This window comes from Amphibalanus amphitrite, unplaced genomic scaffold (genome assembly GCF_019059575.1).
Source record: "Amphibalanus amphitrite isolate SeventyFive unplaced genomic scaffold, NRLGWU_Aamphi_draft 000167F_arrow, whole genome shotgun sequence".
Lineage (NCBI taxonomy): Eukaryota > Metazoa > Arthropoda > Thecostraca > Balanomorpha > Balanidae > Amphibalanus > Amphibalanus amphitrite.
Window position 1 is genome coordinate 679,230 of NW_024881662.1, and position 23,045 is coordinate 702,274.

A 23,045-nucleotide genomic window follows, 5' to 3' on the forward strand; every position below is an offset into this window, starting at 1 on the left:
CGGACCAGAAGCCCCTGGGGGCATTCCGAGAAATGTGACGGCAAGTTTCAGAATTAGAATATTTGATAATTGCATTACCATTCTGGCCCTCAGGCAGTTTCACTGCCTCGGTCGCACAGTTTGACGATGAATTACCAACGTTAGTGCTATCACTTCGATGCTGTCAAAAGAGATTGCGCCCCAGTTCAAGACGAGGTTACTGAAAGAGCACATTGGACAACAATGATTACTGCAGCTCCGAACACTGCAGTGCCGCTCAGATGCTAGACGATCAAGCTGCATGATAATAAAACACGCTGCTAACTTCAATTCATTGAGAAGTGACAAGGAGTGGTATACATACATAGGTGGTGTTTGACAGCTTTCCTCATCTTTTTACGTATAATTTATGCTGATGATGGCTGCCCAACGACAAGCCCAAAGATAACAAAACATCTTGAGATAAGACAAGATGCTTAATGCTCCTCAACCAATATGTTGGAAAGGAACGTGGCACTGTGTAGTTAGCGACTAGCGTATATCAGTGATTATTGAAATACCAGACAAACTATTGTGGAATAAAAACACTCGTTACACATCATTTAATATGCTTGTTTGGCGGCTGTTGATCTGGTTTTAAAGCATGAAACAGCACCGCCTCATGATGTGCGGTCCCGGGGACACCTGCAGTGAAGAGTGCAGAGGTTAGTGGCCGTGGGTGGCTGTTGCGGGGAACACCCGGTGAAGAGTCCAGAGGCTCACTGGCCGCGGATAGCAGTGATCGATGTCTTTCATCACGGACGAGGTGATTGTCACGTCCCCGGCGCAATGACGCCATCCGTCATTTGGCGTCATCAGCTCTCCCGGCAGATAACCGAAACAGGCTCAGGGTGGGGGTGAATTAAGTCGGTAGCAGTCACATGCAGGGTATTTATTGCTTTCCAGACAATGTTAAGCTGATTTATTAAAAACGAAATTCCATGAATTCCCGGCATAGTTTCAGATTTAGCATCATCATTTTACTTTATTTCGTTATTTCCACATGTGAGCAAGGCGCACCAAGATTTACAAACGCTCATACGAACTGCTGAAAAAAAAACTTATACTTATTTTGACCGATGACTTAATTGTACTTTCATGACACAATCTTCCCATGATAGTCGATCAGCAAAGCATGTCGTTCGCTTTTTTCGTTCTTGTGAGACGGTTGTCAGCTGACACTGAACATGTGTCATCAAGCTCTGGACACCGCTGTTAGACCTCGGTGAGATCGTCCGAGTAGTGGAGAAAGATGGCCGGCAGATAGCTGTCCTCGTCCATGTCCAGCTTATAAAACTCCTGGTACTGGTCCGGGATCTAAAACGAATCACATTCGGTTCATCAGTGACTTATCCGTGGTATGCCGGCGAACAATACTGCACTCGGCTATTAAATCGAAGGGCGTGCTTCGAATTTCGCGAGTTTAATAACCGGCAAACGAAATGTGCTCGCTCGGCTGGTCGCGATCACTTCCGAGCCAGTAAAAGGTGAGGAATTTTGGTACGATGTGTTATTGGAGAAACGTGACCACCATGGAACATCAGTATGCCATCATGCCATCATGCTTAACATCGATTTAAAATACTTGTATGATGCGTCAGAGTTAAATCACGTCTCAGTTCCTTCAATATATGCCAGTACAGTTGCAGCTCTCTCCTGTTGCTGAGCATACATGTATCTTTTTCACGTTTCCCGTGAATTCAGTTGTATCCACTCCCTCCCTGTCTCTTTCTGAGCTCACCCCGTTCTGCTCCAACGTCTTATCCATGTCCAGGAGTCGATCACCATACTTCCACACATAGCTAGCGGCGTGTGAGTTGTGCGGCAGGTGTCGCTGTAGGATCTCCCACATGGTGCACTCCTCCGGCACGGCCAGCGTGGTCTCCGTGCGGGTCAGCATGTTCACCAGCCGGATACGACGCGTCCTGCGACATCAGATCCCCGGAAGGCTGTCAGAGCGGGGCCCACGGAGTTGGGGAGGTGGTGGGGTGGCGACAGTTTTACGAGCTGGATCAACTCTGACCTGTGGTGAGGTTCAAAGGGCGGACGTCGACGGCCGGTAGTTGAAGCGATATAACTCACTGAACTTTGCTCGGCGTGGGAGGTATCGTACGATCATCGGTAGTCGTACGAAAGGAGTAAAGCTAAGGTCACTGACCAAAGTTTGGTATGGTGGTTATAGGTGCGAAACAAATGGACAAAAGTTAAATATTTTTGCAACAGCTAATTTATAAGGCCTTTAAGACAAAGGACATTTTTAATATATTTTCAAATACTCTGAATATTTATAAATTTATTTAATTACGAGTATGTTTATTATGTAAATTTAAAGGAGTGGTGTAAATGATATGGTTAGTACATTGGGCTTAGTTAACGTTTTCCTTTAAAAATTGGTATTACTTTATCGTATATTATGTTTATTCATATCCAACTCGTGCCGTAATTTATTTCGCATTATGAACAGACATTTCACCTAAAGAAAGGATAAACTTTTACAGAAATTGACATTTATTCTGCTGCATGTTAATTCTCTTGTGATTAGTTCTTTAATTAATTCTGCGTTCTCACAAACTCTCCCCAGTGTGTTTATTGGTCGAGTCTCGCTTCTAGCCACGGCTCTCAGCGTGCACAAACTTACCACTGTCCGTGTGCCGCGTCTGTTTGGAATCTGCCAATGTGCCGCAGAAAAAAACGACTCCCGACGCGGCGGCCATGGCCAGGTCGTGTTTACGCCGCCGACATGGCACACCTGGCGGTCTGTTTTGCTGTGTGAGCGCCGCAGGTCGTTTACAGGGCGGCGCTGTGCGTGTCGGACTCGGATCTCGGCAGAAATGGAGGCCGCGCCGCTCCAGGAGACCTGTTTACGTCCACCGTGCCAGAAAGCCGCGATTTTATGCCGTGGGAGTGATATAGCTCAGAGCTGATCTCTTAGCAAGATACGTTTGTTGACGTAAAAGACTCAGTCGTAGCCGAACTGAACTCCCGGAGGCATGCATACATCTACACGGCTAAAGCGGATAAATCTCTGAACTCTGAGAGCTTTGCACCTGCCTCCGTAAGCAAAATCAACACATTTGTTGTCGTCAAGTATCACTTATATAAGAATTACTTATTCGGTGCTGTCTCACCCTCTAGTTTATAGCGATTTTCTGCTCGCAGTTGAAGACTTTGTAATTGTAGACTATGAAGACCATGTAGCCAGTAGCGGCGGAACACATTCAATTAAGGGGGGGAGGCACTGCCGACTTTTGGTCCCATTCTTTCCGTGCAACGCCCATAGGGCTAATATTAAAATGCCAAAATCAAAGGGAGCACGGTGCCCCGGTGCCTCCCCCCCCCCCGTTCGGCCCCTATGCATGTATTAACGTTTTCCGCCTCCACCAAGCGGAAGCCCGTCGCCCACCAACCCATCATGCTACGCGGTACAGCCTACCCGCAGGCGTCATACTAGTGCTGCCATCTAGGAACAGAAGTATGTATAACGCCTACCGGTATGCTGTGCCGCATAGCACGTCCATGCTATGCGGCACAGCCTATCCGCAGGCGTTATACTGGTGCTGCCATCTAGGAACAAAAGAAGCATAGCGCCTACTATCATGCTGTGCCGCATGGCATGATGGCTAGATCTAGGAACAGAGCTTCCACGTCCGATGCGGCTGGAGACTACGTGTTTCAGGCCGTGTCGTCTTGAATGAAAGCCAGGGCCACAAAAAAAAAACACTTTTCTACTAGCAAAGATCGTGATGTATCGCCCATACACCACATTTTATGGGTCATACATCACCGTTCGTTAAGCTGTGCATCTGACTGCACTCATACTCTGCCCTTTTGATACATCCTATTCCTGAGGATGAGTACAGCTGAGCTGCCCTACCGACTTCTAAGACGCCACCTGTCGTGACCTTCTAAAACACCCTGTCGCACCTGTCTGAAAGTCGCCGGCTGAGACCACCAATCCCACATGGCGGAACCGCCCGTCTATATTGCCCAGAGACAGACCGTCTATCATACCTGGCAAAGCCGCCCGTCTACCTGGCTGCAGAGACGACCGTCCATCCATCCTACCTGGTCGAACCGGCCCGTCTTCCTGCCCAGAGACAGACGGTCTATCCTATACTTGGCGAAACCGTCTATCCTACCTGGCCGACAGAAGGCCGACAAAGTAGAGCGCCTCGTCTCGCCACCAGGGCCGGCCCGTGTCGTTGGCCCAGGTGGCGGAGGGGAAGGGCGGCGGCGTGCCCAGCAGCTGGCCGTGCGGCAGGTAGGGGCACTGCACCTGGGTCGTCGGGTCCACGTGCCGCTTCAGCTGCAGGACGGAGGAGGAAGGAAGGGCGTCAGTTGATAGTATAATGAGAGTGAGTCCGAATCGTTGTGTGTTGAAACTGTAGAGCATGGTCATTTTGCTTTCAAGCTGATTATTTATGAAGGTAATGTATTACATAGCTACATTACATTACTAAATTTATGAAGATTACCTGTCTTACTCCAAGAAATGCCATTCAGTGTAAAAATGCGTCCCTAATACCATTCGACCGTCCCGTCAAGATGTTACTGACTGAACTATGCGGATCTGCCCCTTGAAAGTTTGAGTTTACCATCAACAGTGAACAACACTTTACAGCGTCGGCCGGGTGATGGCGTGTGTTTGCACATGGCCTCAGTGTGTGCCTCCGCGGTAAAGTGTTGAACAGCCCATCAGTCAGCGATCTTTCACCTGGCCCCTCCCCTTCCGCCAGCACCTTGCTGACCCCGCCCCCCCCCTCGCCGCGGAGGCCGCCACCTCTGCTCCCAGCTGCTTACGTCACGCGTCTTGGGGTCGAACCAGTGGGAGATGTCCTTGCCGGCGTAGGCCAGCAGCGGCTTGATCCGCGGGTCGGCTCGGTTTTTGTACACCATTTTTGTGACGTCATAGACCCGACCGAGGAAGGACACCCAGATGTCGGTCGGTTTGTTGTGCAGTTTGACCTCGGCTGTGTTGAGCGCAGAGGTTAGAGGTCTTAGATAGAATCAGAGGTCCTTTTTAAGTTCCCAAATATGAACACATGAATTATGTAGCATTACTAACTAAACACCACCATAAAACTTACCTGCATTTAGATATCTGCTCCTTTTCGTGTCCTTTGAAACTTCAATGTCAAGCAGCTTGGTCAGTTGGTCTTCTGCCTTGTGATCCATTTTTAGTGTTTCTATATGCTACTGGTGATAATCGTCTCACTAATACAGGCTACAGGATTGTTAGATATTTGACAGGCTTTGAACTAACTGGAATGCTTCATTTGTTAGACTGCGGACATTTCTAATAATTGCATCAAGTCAAATTTGAAATTTTGATCGATAGAATATCATAGCTCTCCATGGAATTCAGTATTCTTTTTGACTTCATTCAACGATAAACTATTCATTTTAACTTGTGGTGATTGTCATTTGCTTTTCATTCTAGATGAAAAGGTTTCGATAAATCGTGACTTACATATTATATTTTCCTCCTTATGGCAGGGAGTTTCAGCACTCCTCCAAATGCTGCCAGAGGGCGAGCATGTCTTTGCGTTGCTATACAGTGCATGTTGAGATCTCGAGGCCTTAATTAGTTATCATTGCTTTCACTGGAATAATATCTAATCGATGTCAATCTGTTACTGTGAATGACATTAGGGTATCAATATTCAATATCTATGTTATTTTACTTATCTAATTTATTTTAAAAATGTGAACAAACATATATGAGATGGTAAGGTATATTTTTCTGAAACCAGCTTTCCTGTTTATTTTCCGCCGAGAAAGACAGTGAACTATTCGATAATAATTTATAACCGAAGTCTCAAGTCCTAATAAAAAATTATGCGCTGTCATTTTGCAAAAAAAAAAAAATAGTTTGTCATCACTCATCACTCATCAGTGCACTTGTCTTGTACTGAAGTGTTCAGACGATGAGATGCATGGTAGCTGCCCATATAGCGTGCACTTCAGCTCGAACCCGATATCGAATCGCACAGACATTCAATCAAACCTTTTATATAAGCCACTCGGGCGTCCATGGTCCATATTCACCTGTTTTTGTATGCTATACCTACGTCGTGGTCAATGCCAGAAAACTTGTGATACGGATCTCCTAAAAGCCGACCCGTCGTACCAAGGTTATATAAGATGTCCATGCCACTCTGGAAGATTTTATATGAATGTTTTTATTCCATACACAAGCCAATAGCTATATCAAAATGTTATATAGCCGCCACGCGATGACGCATGTAGGTTGCTTTAGTTATTTTACATTTAGCTACCGAGATGTTTCTAAAAGTAGTGGCAATACGAGAATGCCGACTGAATAGGCTCTCGACGTCACGGCGTTTTGCTGTTGATACCGAAGTTTGCAGTGTCTTACATTAGTTCGATCTTAAAAGCATATGAGACGAATGCCTTGACAGACTGGGTTAGCCTTTCAGTAAAAACTGCATTCATTAAAAGCAATAGGTTCATCACTCAGGAGCTCTTAAGGCACATTATACAATGTCTGCTCCGAGTTAGTTCTGTTATGCCCTTAAACACAGTTACATCGAATGCGGTGCTATACAAATGCGACAGTAAAATAAACTGATGTTACCTATCATTTATCACAACGAGCTACGTCGACTGGATTAATGATTGACTATCTAAACGTAGCGCAGCGTATACCATCACACCATTTTGGCAGTACAGAGAATACCTATAACAGTGTACAGAAATAAAGACCATCATGCCGCCAGGCGCCACTTACAACTGACCCTTGTCTCACATCACCAACCAGTACTTCCTTCCGCTCCGCTCTAACCACTAACTGGAGCAACTCTTCCTCGAGCGGCTTCAGACCGCCAATTTCGGCTGTCCAGCACCGCTGAGGCCCACCGTAGCCGTCTGACGGAGTCGGCCCGTCAAGCTCTGACGTTCTCCATCCGTATCAGGGTGCGTGGCGGTGCTTCGATTGGACGGTGCAGCCGGTGGGCAGTGTTCCACCGTGAAGTACCGCCGGGCCACGGGTCTACGAGGCCATCTCAGCCGCGATCCAGGAAGTGACGGCTGCAACGAAACGAGATGGGTGATAGTGCAGGAAGACGGAAGAGCTACTGTACTTATACGGCACGGCTTGGGGAAGAAGATGAGAAAAGACTGCAACAGGCGAGACACAGACATAAGGGCAATGATATGGAAATAGACACAAATGCGGATTTGTGTTTTCATCAATTCATCACTCCTCGCGCAGTCGTGCACCCTTGAAGCCCATTTCACTCCAGGCGGGACCTTGGCAGCGCCGACTCCGATCGGTCGCCACGCATGCTTTCCGGAGAAGGTCGGCGGTCGAGATCAAAGGGAGAGAGGGAAGAGCCGCTACCACCTGGTCTCGGCTCAATACGTGGGCTCCGGCACCTGCCTCCGCTGCTGTCCGCTGCACCGGCCGACCACGACCGGCGGCAGCCGCGGCGCCGACCGCAGTGACATCTAGTGGGAAGTTCGAGAGGCTAATGGGGTCTTTCGTGTGACTGATCAAAACTACATAGATGAGCGGAAGAGTTTTCAGAAGTTGTTTTGAAACGATTTCTGTAGCCTGCCATTTTGTTGGATAATGGCTCCGAATTCCGATGATACATCCAGAAGCCAATATGTGAAAATATCGCTGTTGTGTTTAAACGTCAACACATTACCGTTTACATAGGTACCTTTTGATTTATTAGGTAGGTACGTATATCTAATACATGTTAACTTAGCAATTCAAAGACTGTCATTCAATATTCGTGCCTTTTATCATGATAACTCACCAAAAACTCAAGTGATCTGAATTGTCGTTGGATGCTTAATCCTCGCCGGACCTATTGATTTTCTACATACGTGCCAGCCGAGGGGAGGGGGCGGAAACGACCCTCCCCCCGTCGTTTCGCCCCTAATGGAGCTATAGCATCGCGGAAGGAAACGAGCGTGTGCCCGATTTTAAGGTCTCAGGTCAACCAGAGACCTCTGAGGTCAGGTCATGTGGCCCAGGTTACAGGTTCGGTTTTTTGGCGAATAACTTCGCAAAAAAATGATCGCAGAGCCGCGATTTTGACAGCATCGTTTTCGCCTTGCTCAGGCACGTCGAATGGAGTATATTTTTTGTTTGGGTGAGGTCAAATTTTGGTGTTGATCTTGGGTCACGGTCAGGTCAGAACCCCCCAGGTCACGAACTTGGTTGAATGAGGTCATGTTGCATATCATTCGATTCAGCAGGTCTTTCCGAGTCCATTGGTGGCTCTTCCGACTCGCTAGCTCAATTTGACCAGGAGTTATCGACGAAAAACTCTTATGACCCTAGTGACGTCATAAATGACCTCATGCAAGGTCAAAAGTGCAAAGATGAAGCATCGAAACTTGCAAGGATGGCATGAAATCACGATTCCGTGTGGTTTAGGTAGTTTGAGATCGTTCTCGGCGCTAAAATAGCAGTTTTCATTTTCCCCATTGACTTATAGGTAGTGGTGTGGTCACGAAAATGACCTGACCTCATATGAGACTTTAGGAAAAATCCGAGACACACAAGTTGTGATACTCCTAATGGATACTAGGTCCTGAAAGTTTCATCTTCCTGTGTAAGCTCCTCTGGCAGTGAGGGCGTTGCGAAGTTGCCACATCTGAAGACCGTGCAGAGATTCACTTATGACGTCATAGGTCAGTGACCTGACTTGACTCGAAAATGCGGTTGGTGTCAGAAGATCTGGCTTGAATTAAAGGTCAGGCATGTCAAGTTTCAGCTCTATCGTCAGCGTGTTCGGAGCTATCGCGAAAAACCACTATCGGGGGGGGGGGGGGACGGCACCCGCCTCCCCCCCTCGGCCCGCGAGGGCTTATATTTTAATCGCACCTTGGGTTTGCATGCCTCCTGCTTCCCTCATACATTGGTTAGCCTAGAAAACTCGTGTGCTATTCGCGGGCGAACCTGATCAATGATTGCTGAATTATTCCTTTTGTTCGCAGTACATCAGATGAGTCTTAAAATCAGTCATGACGGCCACATTCGTTCTCTGCTATGTAATGACGACTACGCCACGAAACAGCGGACGACGGGAATTTTGTCTGAATACTCACAGGCGACGCGCTGATAGACGCCGTAGTATCCGGGCCTGCCGCAGCCGTAGCCGAAGCTGACGACACCCTCGAGCGTGTAGGAGCCACTGTCAGAGGCCACCAGCAGGGGCCCGCCACTGTCACCCTGGAATAGTCGGCAACCCACAGGTCAGCGCCAGTAGGCGGAGAATCAGAACCGGCTGAATTAACTCAGTCTGGTGACGGATCAGTCTGCTGTGGTTATGAATAAATACGGTTTGGTAAATGGTCATAAACCGATAAAGTCTAGCCAATCTGGTCTTAAGAAGAAGCTTCGTATGATATACGCATATGTAATAACTATTGTTTAAACAAGTTTGAAATCAATTGTGGAAACCCACCCTCGATAGGTAAAAGTAAGTTCACGATTGTCAATACCTAGTATCCTACTCAGAGATCGCTCTCAGTTTTGACGTCCACACTTTGACACTGTGACTTTGATACTCATCGTAAACATACAAACCCATGATGCTGCCATCTGCAGCATCAGCACTCATCAGTCGCTAGGTATACGATGTGTGTGGAGAATTGGCTGCTGGAGTGAACGCCATTCGCAGGCGCCGGACCGGTATTCGAGGCCGAGAGATGTTCATTGTTCGCGAGATAGGGCAAGTGGCTGTGCCGATCCGAAGGCAATTACTCGGAGCGCCGTCGATATCGAAGGACATGGTCAGGCATCGATCGGTGGAAGAGAGGGAGAGAGAGAGAGAGAGAGAGAGAGAGAGAGAGAGAGAGAGAGAGAGAGAGAGAGAGGGAGAGAGGGAGAGAGAGAGAGAGAGAGAGAGAGAGAGAGAGAGAGAGAGAGAGAGAGAGAGAGAGAGAGAGAGAGAGAGAGAGAGAGAGAGAGAGAGAGAGGAAGGAAGGAAGGAAGGAGACATTGGAGGCAAGATGTACAATGTACATTTACAAGAGTGATACAAATGCATAAAATGCATGTTGTATCACTCGTAGTTGCCTTTTTATGCATAAATGCATAAAAAAGGCAACTACGTGTTATTTTACGTATTTATCTAAATGTATTCAGCCTGTCACCAATACCATCCTTACCTGGCACATGGATGAGATAATAATGGATTGGTGTCTCCGCAGTTTTTGGCGACATTGAGCTCAGGCCTGCCATCTAGCGGGAGAATTGTCGTAAGTTAGGAGCAAGCCGAGTGAACGCCGCTGATTAGCATTGTGACACACGGGAGTGTGGTGTAGTAGCAGGCTTGTTGTGCAATTTTTCAAAAGGTTATGTCTTTATATGTCAGTAAAAGCGAAGAAATTAATAGATATATGTGCAGGGTCAGTAATAAGATAAGCAGTTCCATGTTATTTCTTCATTAAATCGTGAAACAGGGAGTTATTGGAGGCTTCGCCAGCACGTGTCGTTTTCGCTATTTTTCACATGAGTCTTTACTTGGCCTCAATCAAACAAATTGTCCGATCAAAGAACAAAACTAACTTAAGTACTAATCTATAAGTCTAATGAAAAAGTTAAACGGAATTGCTAACGTCATTGCCGCTCAATATGTCATTCAAGACGCTCTATGAAAAGGACCCAACCAGTGCTGCGTAGTCGATGAAATTTCAGTGACTGGCTCCAACTCCGATTCCGGTATCCAAATATCGACTCCGACTCCTCCGGGCAGAATTGTCGATTCACACATACTCCGACTCTGACTCCGACTCTGTAGCCCTGGTAAGTCTGTGGAGTCGATGACTTTTCGGTGACGTTCGACTCATACTCCGACTACAGCTTTTAAAAATCAACCGACTCCGAGTCGGAACAGAACCGCTGGCTCTGACTACAACTCCGCAGCCCTGGCCCAAGATAGCCGCCTAAAACAACTTTGATGTGTGATCTTCGTACATTGTTAATGTTATTTTAAACAAGGAGTGGAAAAGGGAGACGAAGCCTTCGCCCTTCTCAAGCAAGGATCTCCTGTTGTGGATCAATCAACTGCTGGAACAAAAAGGCATAAACACCACGCATCTCATTTCATCGTTTTCCTAACGACTCTGCACCAATGTAAGTAATGATCAATGCAGTGCAGCATCGATGTGACATTTGTTTGCCAAGTTTGAGTGTTATCCGCCCAGCCGTTCTTGAGATATGGAAGCGGCACCCCGCACGTGCGCACGTGCAGTAGCACCCCCATGGTGACACATGGAAATGCATTGGCCACTGGGTGCCTAACTATTGACGAAGCTTTACTGTAATGGGCCCAGTCATTGCGGAGTTACTTTATGTGGAGCAATTTCGACACCCCTAAGTTGGCACGTGGCACGTGCCGTAACATTAACTAAGATGAAGAAAATCGGGCGAAATTCGGAGAAGAAGGAATAAGCCTACCAAATGTGCATGACATATTGCCAAACTGCCGTACCATTGCGAGTAAATGACCATATAAAAGGTCTTGTACAAGCCGGTGGGACTGGGCGTTTCAATACACACCGTCTTACGCATTTTATTTTCGTTATTACCTAAAGGCTGTTTGACGTTTTTGGCTTTCAAGCATTTAATACATTTTTGTCGCCTCGGGTCCAGTAAGATTACCTCCAACTCGTGGAAATATGCACTTCAAGCCAACTAACACACCACACCCACGTGTGTCATAATGGTGAGAGATGGCGTTCACTCGGCTTGCTCCTAACTTACGATAATTCTCTCGCTAGATGGCAGGCCTGATCCCAATGTCGCGGATCCCAATGTTAATTTCCACGAGACACCAATCCAGTGTTATATCATCCATGCCTGGCAGGTGTCGACACTGTCGAACTCGTCTCCAGCGCACAACATGGAGTCGTAAATCTGTGGTGGTGGCTGCAGACGGCCAAAGCGCCGGGCGCAGTTCCGGTTGTCAATTATCGGTATTTCTCCCTTCTGAAGCACGGTAGGCAGTTCAAAGGCTGCAAGAGACATGAAAAGGGCATGGTGATTATTACTAACCACACACAGGCGATGAACACTTAATTTAAGAATGACGAAGCGTCGAAGCGTTTGATGCATAATAGCAATTTGGAAGGCAAGAAAACCATCCAACAATATTGAGGCTTCCAAGCTGAAAAAATGATGATTTCAAAGCTTCGTCATTCTGACATTCCGCGTCTTCAAACATTGCATGATTTGATGCCGGCTAGCAAATACTCTCATGACACCTCCTTTATTTATTCGGCTTTTTTATCGCCTACACGAGCGCGCCTCACCGGGTCCCGGCTGTCTCTGTCTCTGTCTCTGTCTTTCTCTCTCTCTCTCTCTCTCTCTCTCTCTCTCTCTCTCTCTCTCTCTCTCTCTCTCTCTCTCTCTCTCTCTCTCTCTCCAACTCACTGTCCCCCTGCAGAAGGCCCCAGCCGGCCACCAGCCCTGTTCGACCCACCAGACAGCCCCTAAACTCACTACCCCTCCCCCCAACTCACTGTCTCCCTGTAGCGCCCCCCTCCCCCCAACTCACTGTCCCCCTGCAGAAGGCCCCAGCCGGCCACCAGTCCTGTTCGACCCACCAGACAGCCCCCTAAACTCACTACCCCCCAACTCACTGTCTCCCTGTAGGAGGCCCCAGCCGGCCACCAGTCCTGTTCGACCGACCAGACAGCCCCTAAACTCCCTACCCCCCCCCCCCCAACTCACTGTCTCCCTGCAGGAGGCCCCAGCCGGCCACCAGTCCTGTTCGGCCCACCAGACAGCCCCCTAATCTCACTCCCCCCAAACTCACTGTCTCCCTGCAGGAGGCCCCAGCCGGCCACCAGTCCTGTTCGGCCCACCAGACAGCCCCCTAATCTCACTACCCCTCCCCCCAACTCACTGTCTCCCTGTAGCGCCCCCCCCCCTCCTCCCGACTCACTGTCTCCCTGCAGAAGGCCCCACCCGGCCACCAGTCCTGTTCGGCCCACCAGACAGGTCGCCGGATCAGTGATAGTGCACCCAGAGACAGGCAGGTCGACGATCTGAGCAGCTGGAACCAGCGACTGCTGCACTCTGCAGGAAAGCCACAGAGCGGCTGATTGTACTCGGTAAACACATACATATGTAGGGGCGAATACATGTGCATTCGTGGACGGCGGTTGATGGTCAGACACCGGCTCATGCCAGTGAATGCTGCACTCTGTGGGCTGATCAGAGGGGCAGGGGGGAAGGGGGATCCTTGGGACGGCATGGTTATACAGAGCTGTCGGCACCCGGTAGCTACGAGCATGCATCTCTGAACTATCCGCGGCGCTTTATAGTCATATGCGGTAGTGACGCGGAAGCCGGAAACGGCCGGTTATGGCTCGACATTGTGACACGCCCTGTAACCAATGGTTGGAGCGCCGGCTCTCTGCAAGCTTAATGTGTTCATCAAACGTGTGGATAGGTACTTCGATGGTTTTGTTCTTTATGTGCCTGATTTTTATACTTATCTACACAACTGGCAAATGCTTCCTGGCTATTTTAATCGTCTTTTTTAGTTGTGCTTGTATATAGGTAGGTGTCTGTTCTCTCTCGCTCTTTTTTCCTCTCCTCCCTCTCCCTCTCTCTCTCTCTCTCTCTCTCTCTCTCTCTCTCTCTCTCTCTCTCTCTCTCTCTCTGTCTCTGTCTCTGTCTCTGTCTCTCTTTCTCTCTCCCTCTCGCAAGTTGACTTACCTGAGTAGTGCCACGTCATACAGATAGATGAAGGGCACGTTTTGCGGGTGTATCCTGATGTCGGTGACCTGACGTCGTACCTCGTTCGGGTCGGCATCTCGGCTGTACTTCCCAACGAGGACGTCCAGCTCGCTGGCTTTATACCTGAGGAGGTGGGCGTTAACTGTTAACCCGCGCCCCGCTGGGCTATTCAGCCATACGCGCCCTGCTGGGGGGGGGGGCAGATTCTGCCCCCCCCCCTGTCTAACTTCCGAACCGATGGTCGTAGAAAGACGGGGAAAACGGCAATCGAAAGCTCTCAACAAGGCGGATCTCAAGAGCCCAAATTTTTTTGCTTAAGTAGGTCAGAGGTCAGGTCAAGGTCAGGTCAAGGGTACAAAATGCAAGTTTCTACAGTATCGGCCTTGCACCGTAGTTGCCGAAGAATGGACTGAGACTGATTGCCCAAAACGTGTTCTTAGACTACCAAGACAATATTCGTTGCATACAATGTCATTCAAAGGTCAAGGTCAAGGTCAGGTCAGGTCAGGTCAGGTCACCAAAAACAAAATATAGTAAAGGGCATGTGCGACACATGTTTTATGGGTCATTTTACTCATAGAATTCAATAGGCACACTCAATAAGTGATATGGACCACCTCTGGATGAATTTCAGGTCGAGGTCAGGTCAAGGTCAGGTCAAGTGAGGTCAAATTTTGAAGTTGGTTTTTAAGGCCTAAAAAGGTGTCTATCTGATGCAGTTTTTCACGGCGAATCGAATGGTGCTATTTTTGTTTCCGTACGAGGTCTAGAACTTCAAAAAAAGTCATTTTTCAAAAAAAAAATTGTGTGTCGTGACGTCATAAAATTTTGAATAACTCCCACATTTTTGAACCGATTCTTCTCAAAATTGGTATGTAGGTGCACATAGACCACTTCTCTGACATATATTCCGGTTTTTTCGATACACTCAAAATTTTGGATTTTATAATTATTTTCCCAAAAAAGTCAGTTTTTTGAAAAAAAAATTTGGGCCAAAGTCCAAAATTTTCAAAAAACCGAGATAGCCATTTGATAGACAAAGTGGAATCACGCATAACCTTTTTTGTTACGTCTTGATTCCTTTAAAAATGAAGATGTTAGCGGCGTTTGAAATTTTGCCGTTTTTGAGGCGAAAATGGCGAACATGACGTCACTAAAACGTCAATTTCTCAAAAATTTTCCGACGGATTTCGCTAAAATTTTCAGGGAACGTGTCAAATTGATGTATGATAAGGTACCGAAAGTTTGACGTCGCTGGCGTAACGCGTTTAGAAGTTATTGGCGAAAAACGGGAGGGGGGGCAGATTCTGCCCCCCCAGCGGGGCGCGGGTTAAACTGTCCACCAAGAAAGGACATGGATCTTGCTGCTGGGCTAAATGAAGAAAAAAATGAAAGCTTGCATATAGGGCATTGGCTAAATTATGGTATCCACCTCGATGTTTAGATTGCTTTGAAGTACAACTATTCAAGAAGGAGAAGGAGAGGGAGGTTGGCAACGACGGTACAATATGGCATGCATGTTCTTACAATAGGATTAAAGTGATTTAATTGCATTTATTTTTGCCTTTGACATTGAAAGCGATACTGTTAATTCTCAATGAGCTATTAACGCTACCGTACAAATCAATGCATCTGAAAGAAACCATTACGCTTATTGCATGTCAATATTATCGCACGGAAAACGATAGGACGTTGAGAAAGACAAGCTCTTGCAAGCCAGTCTGATATGACGATCGATGTGTGCTGAGCATATTATGTGACCACCATCAAATGACATACTTACGGTCTGATGCAGTGAGCAGCCGTAAGCAGCCAGAACTCGGAGATCACCGTGGCTGAACAGAACACGAAGTCCTGGTCGCGCAACACGATGGCTGCCTGTAGCGACGAAGAAAGAGAGAGAGAGAGAGAGAGAGAGAGAGAGAGAGAGAGAGAGAGAGAGAGGGAGAGGGAGAGAGAGAGAGAGAGGGAGGGAGAGTGAGAGAGAGAGGAGAGAGATAGAGAGCGAGAAGAGAGAGAGAGAGAGAGAGAGCGAGAGAGAGAGAGAGAGAGAGAGAGAGAGAGAGAGAGAGAGAGAGAGAGAGAGAGAGAGAGAGAGAGAGCGATAGAGGAGAGATAGAGACTCATCAGATATGATAATTTAGGCACGAGACAGACTACAAATCACGGCGCTGAATCCAATAAGCATATCACAATACGCGCACGCACGTACTACAACAGCACACACTGCACACTCCTCTGCTAAAAAAGGTGAGGATGAATTTTACCGTCCCTCTTCTGTTTTATTTTTGCAAGAGTGCTGACATGTCAAATGTACGCTGCATGTTTCAGTGTTAAATAGCCTCGTTTGATTACAACAGCGCAGACTTTGGTATTTTATTTGTCTCCGGTCATCGATCAGACCATAGACCTCTGTATACAGAGGTCATGCAAAGGTGCATATGCAGAGTTCTATGATCGACGCATCTTGACCGATCTTTGCAGAGGGCAAACGTTTTCCAATTAATACCGGTAAGATAGCGAGGCAAATTCTGGGAAAATGCATTTACCATTGTGATTTTGAATCGTTGAGCTCATATGCTAAGAAAAACTTCCCGTGCCTCTTTGCCATGCAGTTGCTGACCCATTAGTTATTTTTGTCATTTGTCCTTGTTATTTATTGACAACATTTAATGGCATCTAACAAATGCATTGTACATATATTATAGTTCTCCAATAATGCAGTGAACTCACGATCCAGGGAATTTCTCCGGGAGCGGCGTCGAGTCCGAATGTGATCCGAGTCAGAGAGCCACGAGTCTGAGTGAGCTCATCGATTCCGAGCTCCTCAGCAGTCCTCAGGTCCGACTCGAAAGCTGCCGGATCGGAAGATGAGTCACAGTCTGTCTCATTAGAAGTCGCAACGCAACGCGGTAGCTCAAAGAATGGCCTGTCCTGTCGCTCACTTTTAAATGTGAAGTGGTTGCACGTTCAAGGTCATTGCGGTTAGAATTTTCAGATGGTGCATCGCTATGCAGGTCAGTAACGACGTTGACAAATCTGTAAATCCATCGACAGATTTTGCATGAATAATCCTGATGGATGCCTCAAGTAAGCGACATGCTTGATCTGCATGGCACAATAGACAAAGGCCCTTTATTTCGGTTAGATTATTACGTTTTGATGCTTAAATATTGCATTGCGAATCGACTTATTGTCCTACCCCTTTAATAACATTTCTGATTAATTTCACAGAATAGTAAAAACGAAAAGGTTAACCATGAAAGTTATCAATTGACGATTGATGGATAACTTTCTGTTAATTCATTCCTCAGTCCTAAACACAAGAAAGTTTCGACGTTGCAGAGAGTCCTTACCATCGTGGGAGTCCTCGATTGGCACGGCACTGAGGTCATTCAGCAGTGCACTCCGGCCCTGTGTGCTAGCAGACGGTGGCTCCTGCCTTACTCGGGTGCCCTGCAGGACAGGCAACAGACGTATAGTTTATAGGGGATGCGGTACACACAGAAAAATATTGACACCGTTAGCGGTGTAATTGCACAGTACATATCTGAGCACTTGAGGAAAGTTAATTTAGTCCCTTCCCCGCTTAAATTACTCGCGCTTCTAAATGAACACCAGGAAGAAGGTAATAGAACACTGTTAGGAGGGTTGGGTGTTTTACTACATGTAGCAAAACACCCAACCCTCCTAACAGTGTTCTATTACCTTCTTCCTGGTGTTCATTTAGAAGCGCGAGTAATTTAAGCGGGGAAGGGACTAAATTAACTTTCCTCAAGTGCTCAGATACGTACTGTGCAATTACACCGCTAACGGTGTCAATATTTTTCTGTGTGTATAGTATGAAACAGAGCACATCATGTATCGTACTTGGGGCACTGCAGCAATAGGGCACGATATGTACCTAGTTGATATTGGATAGAGTAACCGTGGGTAGACGTGTAGTACGTAAAGCGATGCATCAATATCCCAAGTCTTAGGAGTATTTAAGATTTGATTTTTATAGCTATGTGACGTGATGTGATGTGATGTGATGTGATGTGAGGTAATGTGGGGTGTTGTGATGTGATGTGATCCATGTGAATTTGACCCTCGCATTTTAAATTTTGTTGTTATAATCAACATGCTTTTCCCGTCAAAATGTACCATATGGATACAATATTTGTATTATATATTCCTCTCATTTCATAATGGTTTGGGTTCCATTCATAAAGCCAAATCACCATCTAATAATTCCATCTGTAGCCGCAAATCTGCTCCCAGTCCAGTTTCCATTCCATCTCCCGGCATTATTCCACACGGCCATTGGAGAGGATCTGGGGAGCCAATCTCGGTACTCGTGATCGACCGGCCCCTGTCTGGCACGGCGGGGACCGCAGTGTCATTACACTCCGCGTCCGGCCTCCAGCCGCTCCTCGGTCACGTACATGACTTGTCCCCAAGGTCACGAAAGCTCGGGAAAGGACACGGTGAAAGTACAAATTACCGGTTGCTGTATCGTGAATCTGTAAGATTGATTTGTGAATGTTTAATAAGGGTTTTCTGTCCATGTGGGGTAAAAAGGATCCATTGAAATCCTCTTACTTTTATTTGGTAGGTAGGTATGGTCTTTCGGTTCAAGCCGACCATTGCAGGACTCAGCTGAGAGGGTAAAGTTGGGATGAGATATGGGAAGGTAGGGGGCTAAGATCGGAAGAGGCCGAGGATAAGTCGTTGGGATCATGGGGAAGATCCAACCATATCTGATAGTGCGTCGCAGCGACAGAGAAGTTAGGACCTGTGGGCCTCGCTTCATAAAGCGAGTCCGTAACTTACGCCGGTTTTTGGTCTTGTATTGCAAATGCATGTGAAGCGATGACGATAGTTTGAATCGTTGAATTTATTTATCTTGCAAGCAAGAACAGAAGGGAGAAGGGGAAAAAATTTATCGCCTCACATGCGCTTGCAATACTCGTACAAGCCCAAAAACCGGTGTAAGTTACGGACTCGCTTTATGAAACGAGGCCCAGGGCGTGCGTCGGACGGACAGGGCACCCGGACGTTCCGACGCTCTTCCGGAATGGCATGTTCCTAATGCATCAGAACAAACATTATCCTCATCAATGAACAGGAAGCTTATTACAAAAATACTTAGCAGCTAGCAGGATTCCATTTTTCACTTCATTGGTGCGGAATGGTTGATGTTTCTTTCACAGCGAATGAATTAATTCGTCAACAAGCCGCGGTCATGTGTCTGGTGCATAAGCTGTTGACTCTTATAGCTCAAGAGGTTAGTGGCTCCTCATCGTGCACACGCTATACATATAACGTATTTGTGGCACCATGATTTCATGGATAGGAGAAGGGCGAACTCACTTCGCCTTGAATTTTCCAGTCCCTTTAGTCGCTCTGTTCCGAATCATTCGCCATAATATGAAAAGCGCGCTTGTAAGTTTATCGCCATTTAGTATTGGTTTTCCCAGCCCCGGTCGGGAATATATAGTCCTACACGGAATTCAAATATCTAAATGACCAGTATAGCGCCTTTTGGGGCGACTAACGGAGCGAGCGAGCGGGTGAGTCTTGCACGTGCGAAATTTCGAGGGGGTACCTCCAACTGACTTGTGCAGGGCACCCTACTGACTGGTCTCTAGCGATGTGCCAAATTTGGGCACAATCGGCCCAGCCGTTCTCGAGATCTGGAAGCGGCACCCTGCACGTGCGCACGTGCAAAATGGGTCCCAACTGACTTGTGCACGGCACCCTAGTAACCGGTCCCTAACTGTGTACCAAATTTGAGCGCAATCGGTCGAGCCGTTCTCGAGATCTGGAAACGACCCCTGCACGTGCGCACGTGCAGCGGCACCCCAACTCTGGCACATGGATATGCAGTGCCTAGTGGGTGCCTACCTACATGCCAACTTTCAGCGCAATCGGCCAAGTAGTTACCGAAATATTGCAACAATTACAAAAGTGACACCTCTTCGTTTTGCACGTGGCACGTGCATAAGGGGTCACCCACATGCATCGGGAATAGTCCAATACTTGGTAGAAGGAATGAAGCTACCCTACAAAAATTACCGCATGTAAATCGGTCAAGTGGTTGCTGAGATATAAGCCTCGCAAAAGCGTCCGCACGGCCGGCCGGCCGGCCGGCCGGCCGGCCGGCCGGCCGGCCGGCCGCTCATACTCAGAAATTTCCGTTATTCTACGTAAGACTCCGCTCGCTTCGCTCGCTCCGTAATTAATAATTTCTCCTATTACATTCATGTTAACATGAATCATGTTATCTATGCCTTCATTTTTATAAAAAAAAACTTCGAGGCACTTTTTAACCCGCGAGTTGCTGGGGGGGGGGCGTTAAACGCCCCCACTTTTTTCGCCGGGCCATAGCATAAAAATGGCGCGCCGCAGGCGCGCCAAATTTTGGGTACCTGTAGGGAATTGATTGAAGTTTATTGTGACAAAGTTTCAAAAAAATCGGTCGGAAAATTTTTGAGATATCGAGGTTTTAGTGACGTCATGATTTCTGGGTTTTCGACCAAAAACGGCATATGTTCAAAAAATCATATAAAATCACAGAATAGACATACAGACATGTCGTAAACGCCATTAGAATGCCAATACCATGAACAATCAAATGGCTATCTTCGATTATTGATTATCGTTCCGCATTTTCCAAAATCTTGAACTGAATCTTGACAATTTCTCGTGACTACTTCACGACCATGATACATGAATTTCTTAAATTGAACTTTTTGAGCCAAACACGTACACATATGATAAAATGAATGTCACCATCGTGTTCTACGGCCCAAATTACCCATAAAACATGTGTCATAGGCTGCGAATAACAGTTTTGATTTTCGGGGATATGTGCCTACCCGGTTGACCTGACCTTGACCCTGACCTATGCTTGACTGACCCCTACATGAAACTGACACTCTTGTAGGCCTTATATGATGGATTGTGCTCCGTTTTGACAGAGTTTCTGACGAGAGGCGCCCATTGCGAAGTCCTGAACTCCATGCTACTGAAAGCCCGATTTCAGGTGTTTGACCTGACCTTGACCCGACCTGTGACCTCAAAATTCAACTTTAAAGTACTCATCTGAAGCGTCTCGTCGCGTTCTTTCGTTTGCCGCCTCGTGCGTTTCGCTGCGCCTATTGGTTCTCGAGTTATCGGCTGGGGGCGTTTAACGCCCCCCCCCCCCAGCAAACGGTGGGTGGCGAAATACCCCAGCAACTGCCGGGTTAAGCGGCTGTCGCCGGTAATTTAAAACTAATAGTTCTTTGAAAAAAATGACGGGAAAAGATAGTAAAGGATTTGAGCATTGATTATGTAATATTGACGTCCGTCGGCTCGTTTCATGGAACCTGCACCACCTTACAGCGGTCGGCCGGGTCGCTGTTACAGCCTCACCTGCGCGGTGGTCCGAAGCAGGACGGTAGCGAGGAGCGCTGTGCAGAGCAGTCGAGCCATTCTGCAGCCCGGCAGAGCAGTGGCGGCGCGACAGTGAGCTGCAGTGAGCTGCGGTGAGCGTCTCCGTCGCCGGCGGCCGTCTCCGCCTTCCCGCCGAGACAGGTGACCCTCACAGTGACCGCAGCCGTGCCGTACCGGACTCGGGAGTCAGGGTCGGCCGGCCGGCCGGGGTTGACGACACCGGACTCCGGACGACGGAGGCTCGACGTCAAACTTTACAGCTCACACGGGTTGGCATGAGGTTCTAAGAACGATTGGCGTTGAAGACACGGGACTACCTTGGTTCTGGGTTCTGGCGGCCGGCGGTCGCAGAAGGTTGGGCGTGGGATAGAGACCTGGCCACGTTTGTCACACTAATGTTAACCCTCGCCCGCACATGGGGGGGGGGGGGTTGCCACCCCCCCCCCCAGGTAGTCTTTCTGCTCTGCACTCAACATTTTTTGAGCTAGACGGCTGATTTTTCGTATAGCTGCTCCTCTATCCTTTCTTGATGTCCACTGAAAATTTCAAGTTTCTGTGATTTTTGGTTTCGGAGATATGACCTTGTTTTTCAGGTCATGTCATGACCCAAATGGCCAATTCTCAACATCTTGCGTTTGCCATGGGCCTTATGAGCTTTTGACACCCTGATTTCGGCTTTTTTTGCCAGTCTTACCTCCCACCTATCATGGAACATGTTGTTCGACGATGTACAGGGGTCAAGGTCAGGGTCAAGGTCAACCTAGGTCATCTAAGATAATTGCGTTTTAGGCAAGCTGAATTTACTTTTTTTGAAGTTTTTTGACTGCATTGTTGGTAAAAGCTTCTCAGATCATGATTTCATGTAATATGGACCCAAAAACAATCGGTGCACACATCAGTATACACACAGACACACACAGACATACAAACACATATAATTGACCTTGACCTAACTTTACCTGAAATGACCTCAGCAGCAAAATTCTGGTCGGGTAGTGTGACAAAGAGGTTCTAGCTGGCTTGGCACCAGAAAACAGCATCGTCATCGGTATTTGATAAGCAGCACACTTGATATCCAACGGTGACCCAAAACAGCAACATTTTTTAGTTTGACCTGACCTGGAAGGTCAATGACTGACCTGAGAAGGTAAAACTGGGTATCATTGGATTTGTCTCTTCCCAAAGAATCTTTTTGGTCTTTACTGCTAAGCTCTATCTCCAACAGGAACGAAATGGCGCGGGGGGGGGGGGTGGCAACCCCCCCCCCCCATGTGCGTTCTAGGATGGGAAAATGGCATGTGCGGGCGAGGGTTAAGTTAATTGTCTTTGCGCACTCCATAGGTGCCGGCCCCCGATTTTTTTTACGTACAATAAAATTCAATAGACACCCGACGGGCCCATACGTCAGTTGAGATCTTCGTTGGCGGTTCCCCCTCCTTTTCCAGCCCCGCCTGGAGCCGCCAGTGTTTTTCGGTGCCTAGCTAGAAACCGGCAAAGCATGGGTGTCGATTTGTATACCTTTGGGGGTGCTGCAGCACCCCCAATGCTCAAATGAGCACCCCCAATGGTTTTCCGGGCACCCCCGAATGTTCCAGTTAGCACGCCCAATGATTTTGTCCCTCAATAACTCCCACTAACTCTGCTTGAAGAAAATAATTGGTTCTGCAGTCTTTCACTACTAAAACTAAAACAATTACACAACTTGGAATGCATGAAATAAAGGTGTAAAGAAAAGAAAAGTTAGTTTTAAGAAGAAGGGCGAAAAAACGGTAAGTTGCAAAGACACTGGTGTGGGTCCGTCGTACACGGATGTCGGAGCCTTAGAGCTGCTGGCGCGTACCCTTTACAAGCCGGCAGGGGGCTCCAGAGACCG

General features: G+C 47.6%; 2 protein-coding genes across 2 annotated transcripts; both read right to left on the reverse strand.

The window, feature by feature from the left end:
- Positions 1-895: 895 nt before the first annotated feature.
- LOC122383564 (cytochrome b5 domain-containing protein 1-like) lies at positions 896-5,431 on the reverse strand. Its single transcript, XM_043370097.1, has 5 exons — positions 5,106-5,431; positions 4,819-4,988; positions 4,158-4,324; positions 1,760-1,943; positions 896-1,335 (listed from the first exon to the last, which is right to left on the reverse strand). The coding sequence occupies exons 1-5, from the start codon at positions 5,191-5,193 to the stop codon at positions 1,234-1,236; spliced, it is 711 nt and encodes a 236-aa protein (XP_043226032.1). The 5' UTR covers positions 5,194-5,431; the 3' UTR covers positions 896-1,233.
- A 308-nt stretch (positions 5,432-5,739) lies between these two features.
- On the reverse strand, positions 5,740-21,401 carry LOC122383565 (transmembrane protease serine 9-like). The gene is made up of 9 exons (XM_043370098.1): positions 21,152-21,401; positions 17,107-17,206; positions 16,484-16,605; positions 15,534-15,628; positions 13,730-13,873; positions 12,951-13,084; positions 11,864-12,018; positions 9,106-9,229; positions 5,740-7,068 (listed from the first exon to the last, which is right to left on the reverse strand). Exons 1-9 carry the CDS (start codon positions 21,209-21,211, stop codon positions 7,031-7,033), a joined length of 972 nt encoding a protein of 323 aa, XP_043226033.1. The 5' UTR covers positions 21,212-21,401; the 3' UTR covers positions 5,740-7,030.
- Positions 21,402-23,045: the final 1,644 nt, after the last annotated feature.

What these genes read in the sequence shown, in the direction of transcription:
- LOC122383565 (XM_043370098.1), bottom strand. Translation starts at nt 21,211, where the DNA reads ATGGCTCGACTGCTCTGCACAGCGCTCCTCGCTACCGTCCTGCTTCGG. An exon ending in GGGCCTTCTGCAGGGAGACA is followed by an intron (nt 12,019 to 12,950) that starts GTGAGTCGGGAG and finishes TGTCTCTTGCAG; the next exon opens with CCTTTGAACTGCCTACCGTG. An exon ending in CGTCTATCAGCGCGTCGCCT is followed by an intron (nt 7,069 to 9,105) that starts GTGAGTATTCAG and finishes GTTTCGTTGCAG; the next exon opens with CCGTCACTTCCTGGATCGCG.
- LOC122383564 (XM_043370097.1), bottom strand. Translation starts at nt 5,193, where the DNA reads ATGGATCACAAGGCAGAAGACCAACTGACCAAGCTGCTTGACATTGAA. An exon ending in TCGACCCCAAGACGCGTGAC is followed by an intron (nt 4,325 to 4,818) that starts GTAAGCAGCTGG and finishes TCCGTCCTGCAG; the next exon opens with CTGAAGCGGCACGTGGACCC. An exon ending in AGACGTTGGAGCAGAACGGG is followed by an intron (nt 1,336 to 1,759) that starts GTGAGCTCAGAA and finishes GATTCGTTTTAG; the next exon opens with ATCCCGGACCAGTACCAGGA.